Raw genomic sequence first — 17,979 nt, 5'->3', positions numbered from 1 at the left:
TTGAGGACCCGTCTGCCTCATCCGTCATTAGCAGCATTGTGGGTATAGGGCCTCTCCGTAGAATCTTTATTCATGGAGAAGCCGAAAGAAGCTCAAACAGCCCAGCTGCATTTCCAGGTCCTGAGTGGTATTTGTAACCCCTTTGACTTCTCCACTGAGGAAATTGGATGCGGCTGTCACAGAAAGAGAAGAGATATGGAACCCCACAAGGCTATGCTTGCAGCCACTTTTATTCCATTGAATTGAACACATAATGAAAGGCAGGCAGACCCTGGGAGGAGAGGGCCGAACCGGTGCTAGGAGTCATTCCTACAGTTCAGTCCCTGGAGCTGGTGACGGCTGTGGGCAAGATACCTGAGGGCCCGTTAGTTGGCCGCTGGTGGAGAGAGGCAGGCGATGACATCCCCTTCTGTGGTCCTCCTGCGAGTGTTCTAATCTTGAAACTAAACAACCTGTGGAAGAGGAAATACACATGGCTAATAAACATCTAGAAGTGTGTACCCTCACTAATAATCAAAGAAATGCAATTTCAAATTGGATGGCCATTTTTACCTATTATGAGCAAAGATTCTTAAAAGTGACACTATCCAAATATCTTAACCAACTTTTGTCACTTAAAACTAAAACCTAGTGTAATGTCTTATTAGGCTTTACTTTCTTTGAAGTTTGGAAATCTTAAAAATACTTTGCTTTGAAAGTGCAATCAATGAGCCAATCTCACCGGACTGGTTGGCTGGTCAGTAGATGCCCGAGATGTTAGGGCTGCACAAGACGTTAGGGATTATACAGTTCAGCCTTTCATTACGTAACTGAGAAATCAAGGACCCAGAGCAGCTGTGTGACTTGTCTAGGGTCACACACTTAGCAAGAGCCGGGACTGCGTTAGTAAAAGATGATGGACTGTTATTTAGATCTTGCTGTAGGTAAAAAAGCTTAATAGAAAATTAACCTTTTTTCTTTTTTAATACCTCAAGGATGTTGGGCTTTACTATCTATCGAGACAGACAAAATGTCTTAGACCTCCAAGAACAGGAATTTAAGCTTTGTTACCCTCACTCAATCTGTCCTCATATGACTGAGTGGCTGGATACCTCTCTATATTTTTAATGAGGATAGCAATTTATCTACAATTGAAGTTCTTTTTAAAGAGGAGTTTATTTATTTATTTGAGAGAAAGAGTGAGAGAGTGAGCATGAGCAGGGGGAGAGGTAGGTGGAGAGGGAGAGGCAGACTCCCCACTGAGCAGAGAGCTGGATGCGGGACTTGATCCTGGGACCCTGGGATCATGACCTGAGCCTAAGGCAGACGTTTAACAGACTGAGCCAGCCAGGCGCCCCTACAACAGTTGAAGTCTCTTTGATAGTGTTAGAAACCGCTTGAGCAACTATAAATAAAAATGGGGTGTTTACAGTCCAAAAAGGGGATTTTCTTTCTGATGGGTGTGGAGCCTGATGCAGGGCTCGATCCCACAACCCGTAAGATCACGACCTGAGCTGAAACCAAGAGTTGGATGCTTAACCGACTGACCCATGCAGTTGCCCCCAAAAGGGGGTTTTTCTAAAAGTACAGAGATGAGTCTAATACAAGGTAGAATGAGGGTTATACGAGTTTGTGTTAGTTAAGCTGATGCCAGCGTCTGTAATGAACAAACACCCAAATGTCAGTTGGCTCTTAAGCCATCAGCGTTTGTTTCCAGCCCAAGTAAAAGGCAAGTGCGTGTTCCTTATGGGCAGGCAGTTCTCCAAGTGGTAATTTTGGGACCTGGGCTTTTTCTGTCTTAATGACTCTGTCCTCAGCCCTTACTTTGAAAGCCTCCATGCTTATCTGCTTCAAGGTGAGAGAAGGAAAGTGAGCATGGAGGACTCCTTGCTGGTGGATTTTATGGGCCAGGCGTGGAAGTGGTAGACATCATTTCTTCTAAGATACCATTAGAAAGAACTCAGTCACATGATGACACGTTAGTGCAGTGGAGGCTGGAGGAGGTCTTCAAGCTGTATGCGGCTTCAGTGACTTTCAAGTGAGCTCTGCCACGAATAGCTTTGAGGGTCCAAAGTGGGAAGACAGCAGATGGGGGTGAAGTAACTTTTTGGGCAAATATATATATATATATTTCTGTGCGTGTGTGTGTGCATACATACAAACCCAGGAATGCAGAAGTTATTGATAATTATTTCTACTATTTTTTAAAAGATTTTATTTTTAAGTAATCTCTATACCCAATGTGGGGCTCAGACTTAGAACCCCGAGATCAAGGGTCGCATGTTCCACTGACCGAGCCAACCAGGCGCCCCTATTTCTACTATAAACTATATATTTTTTGTTAATTTCAATGCATGTATTTCTGCTGACTAATTCTAGGTGGTAAATGCACTTCAAGCTCTTTGTTTTTCCATAGTAGTGACTCTTTTTGATCAATAACATGTATTTGCAAGATGGCCAGATCCCCCGGCTATCAGACCTGTTCCAGGCACCTAATGGAGCCTTGAAGATGAGCATAAAAATAGTGGGCTCTCCCCAAAGCCACACAGAGATATACCATCATCAGTATTCTTTATTTCAATTCAGTGGCGAACAAAGGCAAGTGGTCTGAGGGCCTGTGCTGGTGGTTGGTTCCCTCCACTAACGTTTGTCGTTCTCATGGCTGCATAATGCAGAGACCATACCTCCTCCCCTTCCTTCCACTCAGGATGACAGTGTTCTTTTTCTGCCCCTTATCGTGTTTCTCCTGGATTAGTCCTCCCAGCTGGGCTCCCAGCCCCTAGACTCTCACTCACTATCCTCCATCAATCATTATTGCTGGCAAACTATCAACAGTTTTCCTAAATACAGATCCGATGATGCCTCTCTCCTGTTTAAATGCCTCGGATGGTTCGTGCAGATTACAGAATGAAGCCCAAACTCCTGGGTAGGGCCACGGGTCTTCCATGGGCAAGGCCCAGTATGAAGGTCCTGCTTCACCAACAATTAATGACTTGTTTTGCTTTGAATTTTGGCTTTGGTTCTCTCTCTCTTTCTTTGTTTTTATTTTATTTTTTAAAGATCTATTTATTTATTTGAGAGAGAGAAAGAGAGAGAGAACGTGTTCTCACCAGCACAAGTGAGAGAGGGGCAGAGAAGGAGAATCTTCAAGCAGACTTCCTCATGGAGTGGGGAGCCCAGTGCAGGGCCCAATCTCCCGACCCATGAGATCACGACTTGAGCTGAAACCAAGAGTCTGAGGCCCAACTGACTGAACCACCCGAACCACCCAGGTGCCCCTCTGTTTTCATTTATTTATTTTTAATTAATTTATTAATTTATTTATTTTTAAGATTTATGTATTTATTTGAGAGAGAGCACACAAGACGAGGTGGGGGATTTAGAGGGAGAGGGAGAAGCAGACTCCCTGCTGAGCAAGGGAACCCAATGTGAGGCTCGATGTGGGCTCGATCCCAGGACCTTGAGATCATGACCTGAGCAGAAGGCAGACGTTTAACCGACTAAGCCACCCAGGTGCCCCTATTTTTTAATTTATTTTTGAGTAGGCTCCACTCCCAGGGCAGGGCCCAGCTCGGGGCCCAAACCCGTGACCCTGAGATTACGACCTAAGTTGAGATCGACAGTCGCACGCTCAACCAACTGAGCCACCTAGGCGTCCTTCTCTGTTTTTTATAGTTGAATTTTGTGCATGAAAGTGTTGTGTGATGTTCTTATCACTCTCAAAATTTGTCCTGTGTTTTCAGGCCTCTGCACTTTTGCCCATTGAGAGGGTCTCACTCTCCCATTTCCACTTGTGGGAATTCTGCCTGTGCTCTTAGGGACAAGTCCAAATACCACTCTATCATGAAGCATGCCCTCCTTTGGAATTAATTACTCTATCTTAGGACTAGTACTTGGAGTCAAAGGGTAGCAATCAGAAAGCAGCTGGTACCTCCCTTACAGCATGTCACTGTGCTAAATATTGTCATCTTGTGCATGTTTGCCTCCCCCTACAAGATTGTGAGAATTTCTCCTACTCTTTGAGTAGGACCTAGGAGATGCTCAGTAACGTCTATTGATGTGAATTGGAGTCACGGAAAGAATTCCATTTACATTACTTTCGGCATTTTCGTGGGGTCTGAACTTTTTCCTTTTCTCTTGAGTAGCAAATGCAAAATAGCTACCCATTTAGTTCTGATCACGAAAAATTGCTCCCAACTTCATTACGTTGTCTCCTTTTCCTAATGATAACTCCGAAGACGGTGAGTGGAGACCATCATTGGAATAGAAAAAGTGTATCTCCCTGGCCAGTCGGTGGGGTGTTGGTCCCAGCCGTGGGTTACAGTTAGCCGCCCTTACTCAAGTGCCTGTAGTAAGTAACATGTTCCCTCTATCACGGTAGCCCTCATTGCACCAAACTTAAATAAACTAATAGATTTCAGATGGAGCTTTTGGTTTTGTAGGAGTCCTGATTTGTTTTCTAGCTTCCGCTCTAGACCAGCACCATCCGTAAACTCTCTGTGACGATGGAAATGTTCTACTGAGAAGCCACGTGTGGCCAGTGGGTACCGTACTGGGTTCCTGGGAGAGTAACATTGTATTACTTTAGTATAATCTCCTATGTAGTCCTAGGTGTCAAGAGGCCTACAATGAATATTTGGTAAATGATGAACTTTTTTAAAAATTTTATTTATTTATTTGAGAGAGAGAACGAGTGGGGGCAGGGGCAGAGGGAAGAGCAGATCCCTGCAGAGCAGGGAGCCTGACTTGAGACTCCATCCCAGGACCCTGAGATCGTGACCTGAGCAGTCGCAGACGCTTAACCGACTAAGCCGCCCAGGCGCCCCTAAATGATGAACAGTTAACATCCATCGACTGACTGCCAAATGCCGGGTGCGTGCCAGGGGTCGTTTGTGCGTCGTCTTCGTTTTCACAGAGCCCTGGCTGAGACGGCACGGACCACGAGGCGCGGCCTCCATCGCTGCAGCCTTCACTAGGGAAGCCAGTGGGCAGCCACCGGAGCAATTCAGCAAGACGGCTGGAGCTCTGGGAAGGAGGCCCGGCAGGGCCATAAAAGAAAGGAAAGAATCTCGGTGGTGAACCCAAAGCCCCTTTAACGTGCCCCGGCCTGCCTGAATTTGGTGATCGTGCTTTCTCCCGAAGCAGCCTCAGAGTTCCATTCTATTAAATTCCCCAAATCGGAACCTGTGAGACCCACAGACCCGGTCTGAAGCCTGCTGGCTGTGACCCTGTGGTGGCCGAGCTGTGAAGGTCTGAGCCCTGGGGCAGGCGACCCACGTGGCCAGCTTGGCTTCTCAGCCGGCAAAGAAGGAGGTGAGGCTGCGTCTGAGAGGGACCAGCCGCTTTCTGTCGATGTTTTTCATTAGAAAGCTGCTTTGGCACATCTTCCCTTTGAGGATTTGGGAGCTCTTCCATACACCATCTAAGGGTCCATTTGCAACAGGAGCAACGGCTCGCGGGAGTCACAGAACTTAGAGGAGTCGCTGACGGTCTGTCCTTTCCCACTCTGCCTTTGGAGCCCAGCCAGCCAGTCTGTGCCCTGCCGTTGTCCACCCGCACCTGACCCAGGATAGCTGGGGGACAGTCCCTGGCACTCACCACTCAGGGCCTCTGGATCCAGAGCCGCTGTTTCCGCTCCTCTCGCCACGGCAACGTTCACCTCCCAGTTGTTGATAAAAACGAAACAACTATCCTATTTTTCCAAGTGGAAATTGCCAATTTTTGAAGCCTAAGTTTGGCAGCTTCGGTAAGATTCCAACACAGCAAGAAGACTAGAATAAGGGGAGGCAATAAATTCTCATCCAAACTTAGTTCCTGGGATGGAATGACAGAATTGTTTAGAAAGAAAGAAGAGTTAGCATAACTGTGTTCAAAAAACTCCATATGTGCAAATCCAGATTTATGAATAGTTCAGAGTGATTATTCATGTAGTAAAATGACTTGTATATGTAACATATATAATATATAATACACGTATTACAGTTCCTTTAAATAACAGTGGCATACTTAAAAGCCTTTGGGCACCTGACAAGCAAAATGAATGTGTGAAAGAAACAGCTAGGAGAAATGCAGCGGAGAGCAGTGGGGATTTGGGGAAATTAGGGAGGCATTCCTAGTCCAAAAATTTAAAATCATTGTGTTAGCCAAAGAGATTTTGTTGTCTGCCAGTTGGTGAGCCTGCTTTTTTAAATAGTAAGATTTCCCCAGGTCTTTTTACAATATGCTTCAGTTTGCAAAAACAGGACCGCACAAGATACATTTTTATTCTAATTAGCCCTTGGCATAGAGAGGTCATCCCCCTGCCCGGATGGTGATCCAGAATTCCATTTCTTTGCTTCATTCACCCTATCCAAGCCAGGGAATTTGCAGGAGTGGGTGGCAGTTTCCCAGGAAAATATTTTTTCCCATAGAACCAGACTCAGTGGAAATAAGGTTACTTGGAGAAAGATGAGACCGCTTTCCCGTCAACTCCCCAACTCTCTTGAAACAAAGGCCAAAACCACGGCTGCCGTGCTTCTAAAGCAATTTCTTACAGCACACTGACGGGTGGCCATACCTCTCTGCCTTCTTTGCTAGGCCATCTTTTGAAATTAATTTATCAGGATTTAGGAAAAGGAAAAATTCCTTTCTTATCTGCTGCACAGACTAAGATTTCCGGGGCGCCTGGGTGGCTCAGTACATTAGGCATCTGCCTTCAGCTCGATTTCAGGGTCCTGGGATGGAGCCCTGCATCAGGCTTCCTGCTCAGCAGGGAGCTTCTCCCTCTGCCCCCCTCCCTAGCGCTCTCAAATAAATAAATAAATCTTAAAAAAAAAAAAAAAAAAAAGAATAAGACTTCTGATGAAGTTTGCTTGGTCCCAGTGAGGAGGCAGGGGGCTGTGGAGACGTTTTTCCCCCCCTAAGTGTGACAGACAAGAAGGGGTCAGCCGGGATGTACCACTTTTGGGAACTGTGCAGGGCATGGCGTCTCGGGGGTTTGCTCTGCCGGGTGCGTGGGATTGCTCTCTCCGAGTGTGAGCGACCACTTTCACACTTCTCCAGGCACTAGGAGCTGCAGACTTGGGGATTGCTTTTCTCTGAAATATCAAGAACTAGATTTTAGTGTGCGGGCCTCAGGACCTATTTCTGTGCCCCTGTCACCCTGTGCTGTGATTATGTCCGTTTTGCTCCCGTACTTCCCGGATTGTGAGAAATTTCTCATTGTGAATGGCAAACACAGTCTCAAGGAAGGGCAGTTTTGCATTTTTCTTGAGGGCCAGATTAAAATCCCACTGCTCTTACCCCCTCTAATCCCTTCACCCCTCATCCCCAGGGCATTATTTCTCCGGCAAATGAGAGAAAGAGAAAAGACACAATTTGGGAGATGAGTAATATGCTGGAAGCTGGGATACCCGCTCCGAAGAACCCTTTCATTTTATTTCCACCAACCATCGGGAAAGTAGATCACACAAAAGAACGCTCTGCCTTAGGGCTGAGAGGATTCATTGAGAAAAGCTTGGAAGGAAGAGCTAGAGAGACTTGGAGACAGAGAGAGCCCCTTGGGAGGAATAATTAAGGCAGGCAGGGGAAGGCTATGTTAATTGAGCTGAGAAGAAGGATGAGCATCTGGGGATCTTTCAGGAGGTTACAGGATTTTCTGACCAAGTCTCGGGTACATAACTGCATTCATCTTTGGTCACTACTTTTAAAGGAGAAAAGTATGAAAAAATCCATATAAGAGAAACAACTAGCTATAGGACTAAATGGTAAAAATTGAGGGGAAAAAAAAGCGTGTGTTGGGCGGGGCAGAGGTGGTTTTTCCAGAAGATGGTTTTGTCAGATCCTGATTTCCTGGAGTGAGAAGAGAAGAGACAAAAAGCTGAGCCTGAGCCGGCCCCTGGCGTGGTCATGGCAGCCGCTCTTACCTAATAGTCAATCCAGGCCATGCGCTCCACGCACGGAACCTATGCGATTTGCGCTGAACCCCCTCCCTCCCCAGCACCCCTGCCCTCCCTCCCATAGTTATCCCAGTGGTTGTCTCTGAGCCTAAATTTTTCAACCTGCATTTAAGACAGAGGCTTCTTTTTGAGTATGAGGACCCTTTTTTAAGCCCCGCCCCACAAAAGTTCACGTGCCCCCTGAGACTATGGTTGTACTTTCCGCTGAGGAAATATATAAAGATCCCCTCAAACTATTAGGTATTAATGAGACTTTTTCTCATTTTATTTATTTATTTATTTGTTTATTTATTTATTTATTAAAAAAAAAAAAAAAGAAGCTCTGGGCCCAACAGGGGGCTTGAACTCAGGACCCTAGAAATCAAGAGTCATGTGCTCTGCTGACTGAGCCAGCCAGACCACGCGACTAGCCCTCATTTTAAGACAACTTTTCCGTGGATGCCTGGGTGGCTCAGTTGGTTAAGCGTCCGCTTTTGGTATGAGTCATAATCTACAGGTGCTGGGATGGAGTCCTGTACGGGGACGCCCACTCAGTGGGGTTCCTGCTTCTCTTTCTGCCTGTTGCTCCCCCTGCTTGTGCTCTCTCTGTCTGTCAAATAAATAAAATCTTTTTTATTTTAGGAGGGAGGGGGAGAAGGTAAAGGGAGAGGGAGAAGCAGACTCCCCACGAAGCAGGAAGCCTGGTGCGGGACTCGATTCCAGGACCCTGAGATCATGACCTGAGCCGAAGGCAGCTGCTTAACCGACTGAGACACCCAGGCTCCCCAGTAAAGAAAAATCTTTATTTTTTTTAATTTAAAGATTTTATTTATTTATTTGAGAGAGGAAGAGAAAAAGCAGGGAGGAGGAGCAAAAGGAGAGGGAGAGAGAGGAGGAGGGAGCCCATTCCGGGCATTGATCCCAGGACCGCGGGATCAGGACCCCAGTGGAAGGCAGTCGCTCAACTGGCTGAATCACCCAGGTGCCCCTAAATAAAATCTTTTTAAAAAATGGTTTTCGTTGTGTAATATAACATATACAGAGTAGTGCATAGCGCATATATGCACGACGTAATACATTGTTATAAAGAGAACTGCCACATACCCATTACTGAGGTTGAGAAATAGAGCATTGTTGGCACTCCAGAGATTAATTCTCTTATGTCTTATCCTCGTCGCAGTCCCCTTTCCACCCTTGAGGAAGCCACTCTCCTGATGGTCACAGTCATTGTTTCCCTGCGTTCCGCATGTATGGATCCCTAAACAACACGGAATCACGGTTTATATATTCTTTAGTGACTTGCGTCTTCACAGCGTTATGTTTGTAAGATGCACGCGTGTTGTCGCAACTGTACTTCATTCACTTTCATCACTGCCTAATATTTCATTGCATTAATATATCACAATTAACTGGTCCATCCATTGTTGATCGATATTTGTGTTGTTTCTAGTTCGAGGCTTTTTTTTTTTTTTTTGAGAGTGTGTGTGTGCATGCAAGCGGGGCAGGAGAGGGGCAGAGGGAGAGGGAGAGAGAATGTTTTTTTTTTAAAGATTTTATTTATTTATGAGAGAGAAAGAGAGCAGAAGGAGACAGACAAGCAGACTCTGCTCTGAGATCATGACCTGAGCCGAAACCCAGAGTCAGACAGCTAACTGACTGAGCCACCCGGGTGCCCCTCCAGTTTGAGACTCTTAATAGCACTGCTATTCTTGACACACATGTGTGTCGATGTGGGCAGACGTCTCCAGGAAAATGACATTGTTGCATTATCAGGGACACTTAAGAAAAAATGTAACAGCTTTGGTGAGAGATAACTCCAATACCATACAATTCGCCTGTTTAAAATGTACAGTTCTGGGGCGCCTGGGTGGCTCAGTCGGTCTGCGTCCGGCTCAGGTCAAGATCCCAGGGTCCTCGGATCGAGTCCCCTGTAGGGCTCCTTATGTGGTGGAGAGTCTGCTTCTCCCTCTGTCTGCTACTCCCCCCGCTTGTACTCTCTCTGTCTCTTGAGAGAATGAATGAATTTATTTATTTATTTTTAAAGATTTTAATTTGTTTATTTGTCAGACAGAAAGAACGCGCCAGGCAAAGGGAGAAGCAAACTCCCTGCTGAGCAGGGAGCTCGATGTGGGACTCGATCCCACGACTCTGGGATCATGACCTGAGCTGAAGGCAGACGCTTAATGGACTGAGCCACCCAGGCACCCTCTCTCAAATGAGTAAATTTTTTAAAATCTTAAAAAATAAGTGAAGTGTACAATTCAGTGGTTTTTAATCTATTCCTGGGGCTGTACAACCACCACCACAGTCACCAGTAACACTTCCAAATGAATTAGTGTTTTATTAATTCTAAGGGTCTACGTACATGGAGACCATCGCAGTGGAAGTAGGTGGACGTATGTATTCCTTCCAGAGACAGGGCTTGGTTTGCATGTGCTCTGTGGTTCTGGGGCCCCCAGGAAGGAGCCACTGGTTTAAGGCACTGACAGATAGAAATGTGCCATTAACATAGATACATGTTCCCCGAAAGCTTTAGCGCCATTAATTCCTTGCAGAGTACTATGGGCTGCTTTACGGCAGAGGTTCTCAGTTTTTGGCGTGCATCAGAAGCACCTGGAAAGCCTGTGTAAACACATTGCTGCAGAGTTGCCCATTCAGCACGTCTGGGTGGGGCTCGAGAATTTGTATATCTAATCAGCTTCCAAGTGATACTGATACTGTGAGTCTGGGGACGGTACTTTGAGCAACCTGGTAGCTGGCTATTACCTTGGAAATCAGAGAACTGAGACTGGAAAGAATTCATTCAATCGTTCCAAAGATAAGACTTAGACAAAAGACACTTACAAATTGTTGGAGGTAAAGCAGGCCATTCACAGGATCTTGTAGCTGGAGTGGGGCAGCAGGAGTGGGGAGTGGGGAATACGCTTTGTAAATACTATGGAGGCACAGTCGGGAGGACTTGACAATTGGTTTGGCGTGGAGGGTAAAGGAGAGGGAGGAGTCAAGATGAGCAGCAAGATTTTAGGCCTGGATCCAGGAAGAGAATTGGAGGACAAAGAACAAGCAAGATTGTGAGGAAGGGAACCATCAGTCAGTATCTCAGCTCCTGTCCTTGGCTCTCTGGGAAGATTTACCCAGCCACCATTTCATGGTCAAAAGGTGACTGATCCCCTTCAGGTCCCATTCTTACAGATCACGGGAGTTCTCCTGGGCGGCGGATGCTGAACGCTCAGTAGGAATTCAGTATCGGGGTTCAGAGGGACTCCATAAATTTAATGAACAAGAATGATTCTGAGAACACTGGAAATTATTGAAGTCCTTCTTTATTGCAATCTCCCTCCTACCCTTCTCAAAGCACCTTGAAATTTTCTTTGACCAAACCCCATCTTTATGGGAAATCCTTCTTCCCCTTTTCTCTTACTTAAAGCCTGCACATTCTTCAAGGTCCTACTCCAATCCCACATCCTGACTCTGAAGGCTCCCTTGGACTCCTCAGGCACTTCGTGTGTCCTGCCTTTCAGGGTAGGTTTTTCATGTTTCCCACAGCGAGACCCAAGCATCTCAAGGAGCAATGTCGTAGCCATTTTCAGGTTATCTTATAATAAACAGCTTTAGAGGCTGCCTGCTACTCATGTCTTTGAGGAAAAGGTAGAAACAAAGCTGAGACCTGGAATCCAGAATCTCAGTTAGCAGCTAACAGTAGATTCCCAAATAAGGGGATATATTAGTACAAGCAGCCATTTTTGTGGGCGGGGCCAAATGGAAGCCAAGAGGACTCCTTTGTCTCCATGAGAGGCTGGCCTCCATAGCCTGCCCTCTGCCCTCTATTTTCTTTCTTCTTTCTTTCTTTCTTTCTTTCTTTTTCTTTCTTTCTTTCTTTCTCTTTCTTTCTTTCTTTCTTTCTTTCTTTCTTTCTTTCTTTCTTTCTTTCTTTCTTTCAAGATTTCATTTATTTTTTTTCGAGAGAGGGCAAGCTAGAGAAAGCCTGAGCTGAACCTAAGCTGAGGGAAAGGGCAGAGGGAGAGGAACAAGCAGACTCCCCACTGAGCAGGGAGCCCCCCCTCAGGGCTTGATCCCAGGACCCCAGGACCATGACCCAAGCCAAGGGCAGATGCTTAACTGACTGAGCCACCCAGGTGCCCTGCCTTCTATTTTCTTGAGAGCTCACTTTTACCTCTTGGCCTGATTTGTCTTTTCGATCCCAACATAAACATGAACACCAGCTCTCTAAAAACTATTGTTCTATTTTAATTTCTCCAGCGTTAAGCAGCCAGACCTATTCTCAATCTAGATATCATTTTGGTTGGGAAGAGGTCTGGCTTTCCCCCCCAAGGCTCTGCGTATGCCTGTGTGTGTGTTTGTGTGTGTGTTTATACTAGTAACTTTGCAATCACCTTTTTTTTTTTTAAGATTTTATTTATTTATTTGACAAAGAGAGATAGCCAGCGAGAGAGGGAACACAAGCAGGGGGAGTGGGAGAGGAAGAAGCAGGCTTGTAGTGGATGAGCCTGATTTGGGGCTCGATCCCAGGACTCTGGGATCATGCCCTGAGCCAAAGGCAGATGCTTAACGACTGAGCCACCCAGGCGCCCCTAGCTTTTTTTTTTTTTTTTTTTTGATAAACATTGCTTTTTGCACTACTTCCTATAAATCGGGATGTTATTACCTGACAGTCCTACTAGTCACAGCCTTAGTAACAGGGCAATGGTGAAAAGAAGAGAAACAGAGTGGAGAAGGTGTTATGTTCCAGTGATGGGGGGACTACCAACCATGGGGAGGTGTAGAAAGATCTGGATTCCAAGCCAGGGTCTACCATTCAATTGCTGAATGAGCAAGTGTCTTAACCTCTTTATGCTTTAGTTTTCCTATATTCAACACGAGGATAATAGTGGCATAGACCACATAGAATTTTAGTGGAGATTAAATGAGAAAACTGGATGTAAAATATTTGGCTCAATGCATGTAGGGGGTGCTCTAACATCAAGTATTATCACTGGTTATCAAGAGCCATTTATTATTGTCTAGTAAAACTATACTAGGCACAGTGGTGCATACAGAGGAAGTAGGGGAGGTAAGTTTGTACGTTCGGGAAACTTTGCATCTACTCAAAGAAATATGCACAGTTCCAAGGCAGCCTGTGTGGGATGGGGTCCTCACAAGTGCCAAGGAAATACCAAGTGAATGGAAAGATTTTCATCGTGTGGGATTAATCAAAGACAGTTTTATGGAGGAGGTGAATCTTGAGCATGGACTTGGAAGTATCGTTGGAGACGAGAAAGCATCCCTGGGGGGAGAGCCAGAATGAGGGCGTGGGGGGAAAGCAGAGCTCGTTCTAGAAGCAGGGGGAGATTGGAAAAGAGACCCCAACGCGGGAATTTCAGGAGGAGAACGAGATTAAAGTGAGGCCAGCCTGGGAAGTTTAGAATGGTTGAAGAGCTGGGAACCACTGTAAGTCTTCCAATGAGAATATTAGGGCGCGTGATTAGTGTTTCAGGAAAACTGGTGTGGAGCCATTGGGTTAGACCACGGAGGACTACTCTGGTGTTCAGAGGTACGAACAGGTATAAGGAGGGCGAACACTTATCTGAAGATAGGGAAGGAAATTAGTGAACCTGAGTGCAATTTAGGAAGTGTTTGTCAAGTGTTTTAAGATCCATAAAGAATCCTTCTTGAGGCACCTGGGTGGCTCAGTCAGTTAAGTGTCTGACTCTTGATCTTGGGGTCATGAGTTCAAGCCCCTCATTGGGCTCCATGCTGGGTGTGGAGCCCACATAAAGAAAAGAAAAAGAAAGAGTAAGAACCTTTTTCTACAGTGGTGGAAATGAAGTGGCCAAAGGCTCCATCTCTCTTGCTCCTCACCCACCTGCCCCCACTCCCATGGAAATCATCGAATCACTGGCAGACACTGCGGCAGCCGTGTAGCCAGAAGTTCACAAAGGGAGACATTCCCTTCCCAAAGATTGCTAACAGTGTCTATCTTGTTATGTCGGGAACGTTAACAAAATTGGAAAGGTATTTTTTTTAAGTAGGTTCCACGCCCCAGCTCGAACTCACAACCCCGAGATCAAGAGTCGTATGTTTTAGTGACTGAGCCAGCTAGGCGCCCTGCAAATGTATTTTTTTTTTAAGATTTTATTTATTTATTCGATAGAGATAGAGACAGCCAGCGAGAGAGGGAACACAAGCCGGGGGAGTGGGAGAGGAAGAAGCAGGCTCATAGCGGAAGAGCGTGATGTGGGGCTTGATCCCATAACGCCAGGATCATGCCCTGAGCTGAAGGCAGACGCTTAACCGCTGTGCCACCCAGGCGCCCCTGCAAATGTATTTTTTAATCACACATTCCATAGCTCCTCCTTGCGTCGCACAGAAAGAATTAGTCAGTGGCAACCAGGAAAAGGCTCCCATGGAGGCTGTGGGTTATTTCTGGGTAGCTTTCTGGGTGTGAGGGTACCTGTCTGGGGCAACGGGGCAGGTGTGGGATGTGACACCATTTCATGTGCGACTCATACCTTGCTTGAGTTCTTGGGCTCTGGGGGAGGTCAGTCTTGAGCATCTGGTGGTGGCTTTTGTGAACCCCTAATGACCTTGTCAAAGTCCTTGCCGTGTGTGTGGGGTCTTCATGGTGGCACTGCTCTGAGGTGTGTGTGGAAGCACAGGGGTGTTCCTTTGAGGACAGACTGGCTGGGGTCAGCCCCTCTTGCCGGCATCTCTCTCCTTGGGCTCCTACCTCCGGGCTAACTGCTTAAGGGAATGAAAATTGGTGACCAGATCCAAAAAAAGGAAGGAAAGGAAGAGGACTTGGAGCCCTGTCTTCAAATTTGTACCCTTTCGGTTGTGGTGGGAAAGCCGGCATCACAGTCTCAGTAAGGGACATGGCACAGTGGGGTCTGGGATGTGGGGTCACAGCCCTGACACCTCCCTATCTCCACAGCAGCTTGAAGAGAGGTAGGCTGGGCAGATAATTCAGAGTCTGGCTTTCCCTACAGGACCCCAAGCAATGTACGCTATCACCCTTTACCGCTCTTGTCCCGGCTTTCCTTCTCCTTCCAGTATTCACTGGACCTAACACAGGAGGCGTTTACTCGTTTGCTGCCGTGTCTCTGGCCCTAAAGCAGTAACTGGCACAGACGAGGCCCCCAGTGCACCTTTGATTAATGACTTTAATGAATAAACAAATAACTGACTGAAGAAGTAGGGCAGAGCAGATGTCTGACCAGCTCCTTCTGGCCCTCTGGAGGCATCTTCCCCCTCCCTGACCCTCTACCACTGAAGGACAGGGACCCTGGAGTCCCCCATGCTTCACTGTGTTTGCTGTGTTTGATATGGCATTCACCCCTCCTAGGAAGGGGAGATGCTTTCATTCTCTGAGGAAATCTGTAGTTATGACGAAAGGCAACACAAGGAACCCCCTGTCTTTTCCGTATTTACTAGGTTTTTCTTCCTACACAAAGGAGAGCCTCCCCTGGTTGAGCCCTGCTGTAAAACTCACCTGTGACCCACAAACAGAGCTTTCAATGTGTCCCACTCGTTAAAGCCAAAGCATCCATCCCCACCCAGCTTCCCTCTACCCCAGCTGGGCGCAGGCCAGAAGTTTCCATGCTGCCCATGCTGATGAAACCAACCACGAGTCTTTTCTCCTCCCAGCTCCACACAAGGAAAGCCAAAAATGTAAGCCAGGGCGCTCAGTTTGTTTCTCATAGTCCATAGTCTCTCAGAGGGGAGGGGGGTGGGGGAATGGGATAGACTGGTGATGGGTGGTAAGGAGGGCACGTATTGCATGGTGCACTGGGCGTTATACGCAACTGATGAATCATCGAGCTTTACATCGGAAACCGGGGATGTACTGTATGGTGACTAACATAATATAATAAAAAATCCTTAAAAAAAAAAAAAAAAAAGAATGTAAGCCAGGGCAGAGAGCTGGCCCTTTGGGCTCTGTGACATCTGCCCGCATCCTGACAGAGCATCCTGAGGGGTTGTCATGGGGCGGGGGATGGGGATAACGTGCAATGCCAGGGGCCACCTTCCTGGAAGGCAGAGAAAGAAGTCACCACACTTGCGGCAGTCTTTTCTTCCCCTTCTTTTTAAAGTTTTTAAAATATTTTTTTTAATGAGCTGAAAGTTTGATGGAAAGCACAGCGTGGTGGGAACAGCGGGGCAGTGAGCCCTGTCTCCGTTTATGTTTGTGAAGCACCGAGGGGCGGGATTAGCAGCTCTTGGGAAGTTTGGCCCTGGCTGGCCTGTCACTGGGGAGTCAAAGCCACAGTGACCGTTAGCAGGCAGGGACTCCTGTCCTTGGCTCAGAAACCGTGCCCCCCCCCCCACCATGTGTCCTCAGTTGAACCTAGGAGTTGCAGAACCAGAAAGATTTCACAGGAGCTTGAGGGAAAGGTGTGGCAGAAGTGAGAGACGCTGGTGTGAGGAGGGCATCCCCGGGGATAAGAAGTGTCACCCGTTGGGAGACAGAACTCAGCTCTCTGGCAGTGGAAACGTGTGAGGGTGTATGTGGGGCAGGCGGGAGGAGCGGTGGTGGGAGGGTAGGTGTGGGGGAGGGACGAGGACCACAGGGAATGGGGGCAGCTCTGACTCCTCAGTCCCCAAGAAGGACTGGTAGGTGGAGTTGAGGATGTTTGCACAAGGAAACCCTTTGAAGCTCTTCTCTGGTCCTCCCCACTCTGGACCTGGTTCCCTCCCCTCCATAAAGCCATTAGCTTCTGGTGCCGGCCCTATCTCTGCTCCATCTCTCTTGGTTCCAGTCGGTGCATTCACAGACCTCCTGCCCTGAGGGACGGGGAGGATTTATGGGGGGTAGAGGGTAGAGGGGGAGGGGGCATCCTTTAGAGGAGGAGAGGTCTGTTAGGAAAGCAGGGTGTGGGGAGCTGTTAGTCGGCCGCGCTAGAGGCCGGATCATTTCCGAGCTGGCTCTGCATGACAAAGGGGAAGGAGCAAGTTTCTTCTTTGATCTGCCCCCTGCCGGCCCCACACACCTGCCTGTTGGTGCTCCCGCCCCAGCTGAGACCTCAAGAAGAAAAACCAAAAGGGGGTGGGGACCAGGCTGTGGCCCAGCTTCCCTGGATCCTGTTCAGGCCACCTTCCTCTCTTGGTGGCCCCAGGACAAAAATATCTCCTAGGCTGATGACGCGAAGCCCCTGCCGCCCCCTCCCGGAGAGCCCGGAGACCCAGGGCTGCGGGAGCTCCGCGGTGAGACGGGGTGGGGAGGGGGCTGGGAGCGCGCGCCAGGGTGTGCGCCCGCGTGTAGAGTTGGAGGTGTTAAGGGGTCCTGGGAAGAAGATTCATTGGAGATGTGGGGTCACGCCCTGGATGGAAGCTAAGGGGGAAACGAGGTGGGGGTGAGTGGGAGGAGGCGTGTTTTTACAGATCTGCTCTGGGTTCCAGAAGCAAGGATTTTCCGTTTGTTTCCAAGGGCTGGAGGAAAGGTGCTCTTTCGGGGATACAGGCACAGGCGTGAGTCACAAAAAGCATAGGCAAAGATGTGGGAAGCTCTGGAACTACAAGGGAAGGGGTTGTTGGTTCTGGAAGATGCGTCCTCGACACAGACCTTTGAGGCCAGGGCTGCAGACCAAGAGCTCACTGTTGGGGTCTGTGCTCCTGGCCGCCCCTGGAGGGCCACAGCGCAGAGGAGGGGAAGGAGGCCACCTAGGAAGAGACCACCTCACCCGAGGGAGCTTCAGGGGCACATGGCACTTCTCAGAGAAGTTGCCCGGTGAAAGTGCAAAGTCCTCGCCCTTCTGTCTGCTCTGTTCCTGGTAAACAAGGGCTGGGATGTGGAGACTTCCTTGGAGTGAGAAGGGTACAGATTGGGAGGGAAGACTCCTATTTGGCTGTAGGCAAAGCCAACTCACCCACAGTTCTTAGTCCATGAAGGAGAGCTCTGGCTGGAGTGAGACGTACAGGGAGGAGTGGATGATGCCCTGGTTTCTCTGGATGTTCTGGAAGGACAGGTGTGCGCGGCAGCAACCGAAGCATCTCCCTTGATGCTACCTGGAGCACGCTCTGTCCTGGAAATGACTTGTTTTCATTTCTCTCTTCTGGTTTCCCGGCTCATTGTTTCCTTTGGAATGAG

The 17,979-nt window shown here is 47.8% G+C and overlaps 1 protein-coding gene across 4 annotated transcripts in view; it reads left to right on the top strand.

Annotated features, from left to right (window-relative positions):
* The window catches only part of WNT5B (Wnt family member 5B), a 99,075-nt gene that overhangs the window by 68,465 nt on the left and 12,631 nt on the right, over positions 1-17,979 (top strand). Inside the window, exon 1 of one of the 4 annotated variants that reach the window (XM_057318964.1) lies at positions 16,192-16,386. The exons of 1 other annotated variant lie outside the window; for it this stretch is intronic. In XM_057318964.1, coding sequence (XP_057174947.1) covers positions 16,222-16,386 — 165 coding nt within the window. In that variant the 5' untranslated portion in view covers positions 16,192-16,221. Of the gene's footprint in view, positions 1-16,191; positions 16,397-16,774; positions 17,097-17,979 lie in introns of those variants that run through there. 2 more of the 4 variants (XM_057318967.1, XM_057318963.1) reach the window with 2 other exon arrangements.

This window comes from Ursus arctos, unplaced genomic scaffold (assembly GCF_023065955.2).
Source record: "Ursus arctos isolate Adak ecotype North America unplaced genomic scaffold, UrsArc2.0 scaffold_26, whole genome shotgun sequence".
Classification (NCBI taxonomy): domain Eukaryota; kingdom Metazoa; phylum Chordata; class Mammalia; order Carnivora; family Ursidae; genus Ursus; species Ursus arctos.
The sequence above is the reverse complement of the archived record's forward strand: the minus strand, read 5'-3'. Positions and strand labels throughout refer to the sequence as shown.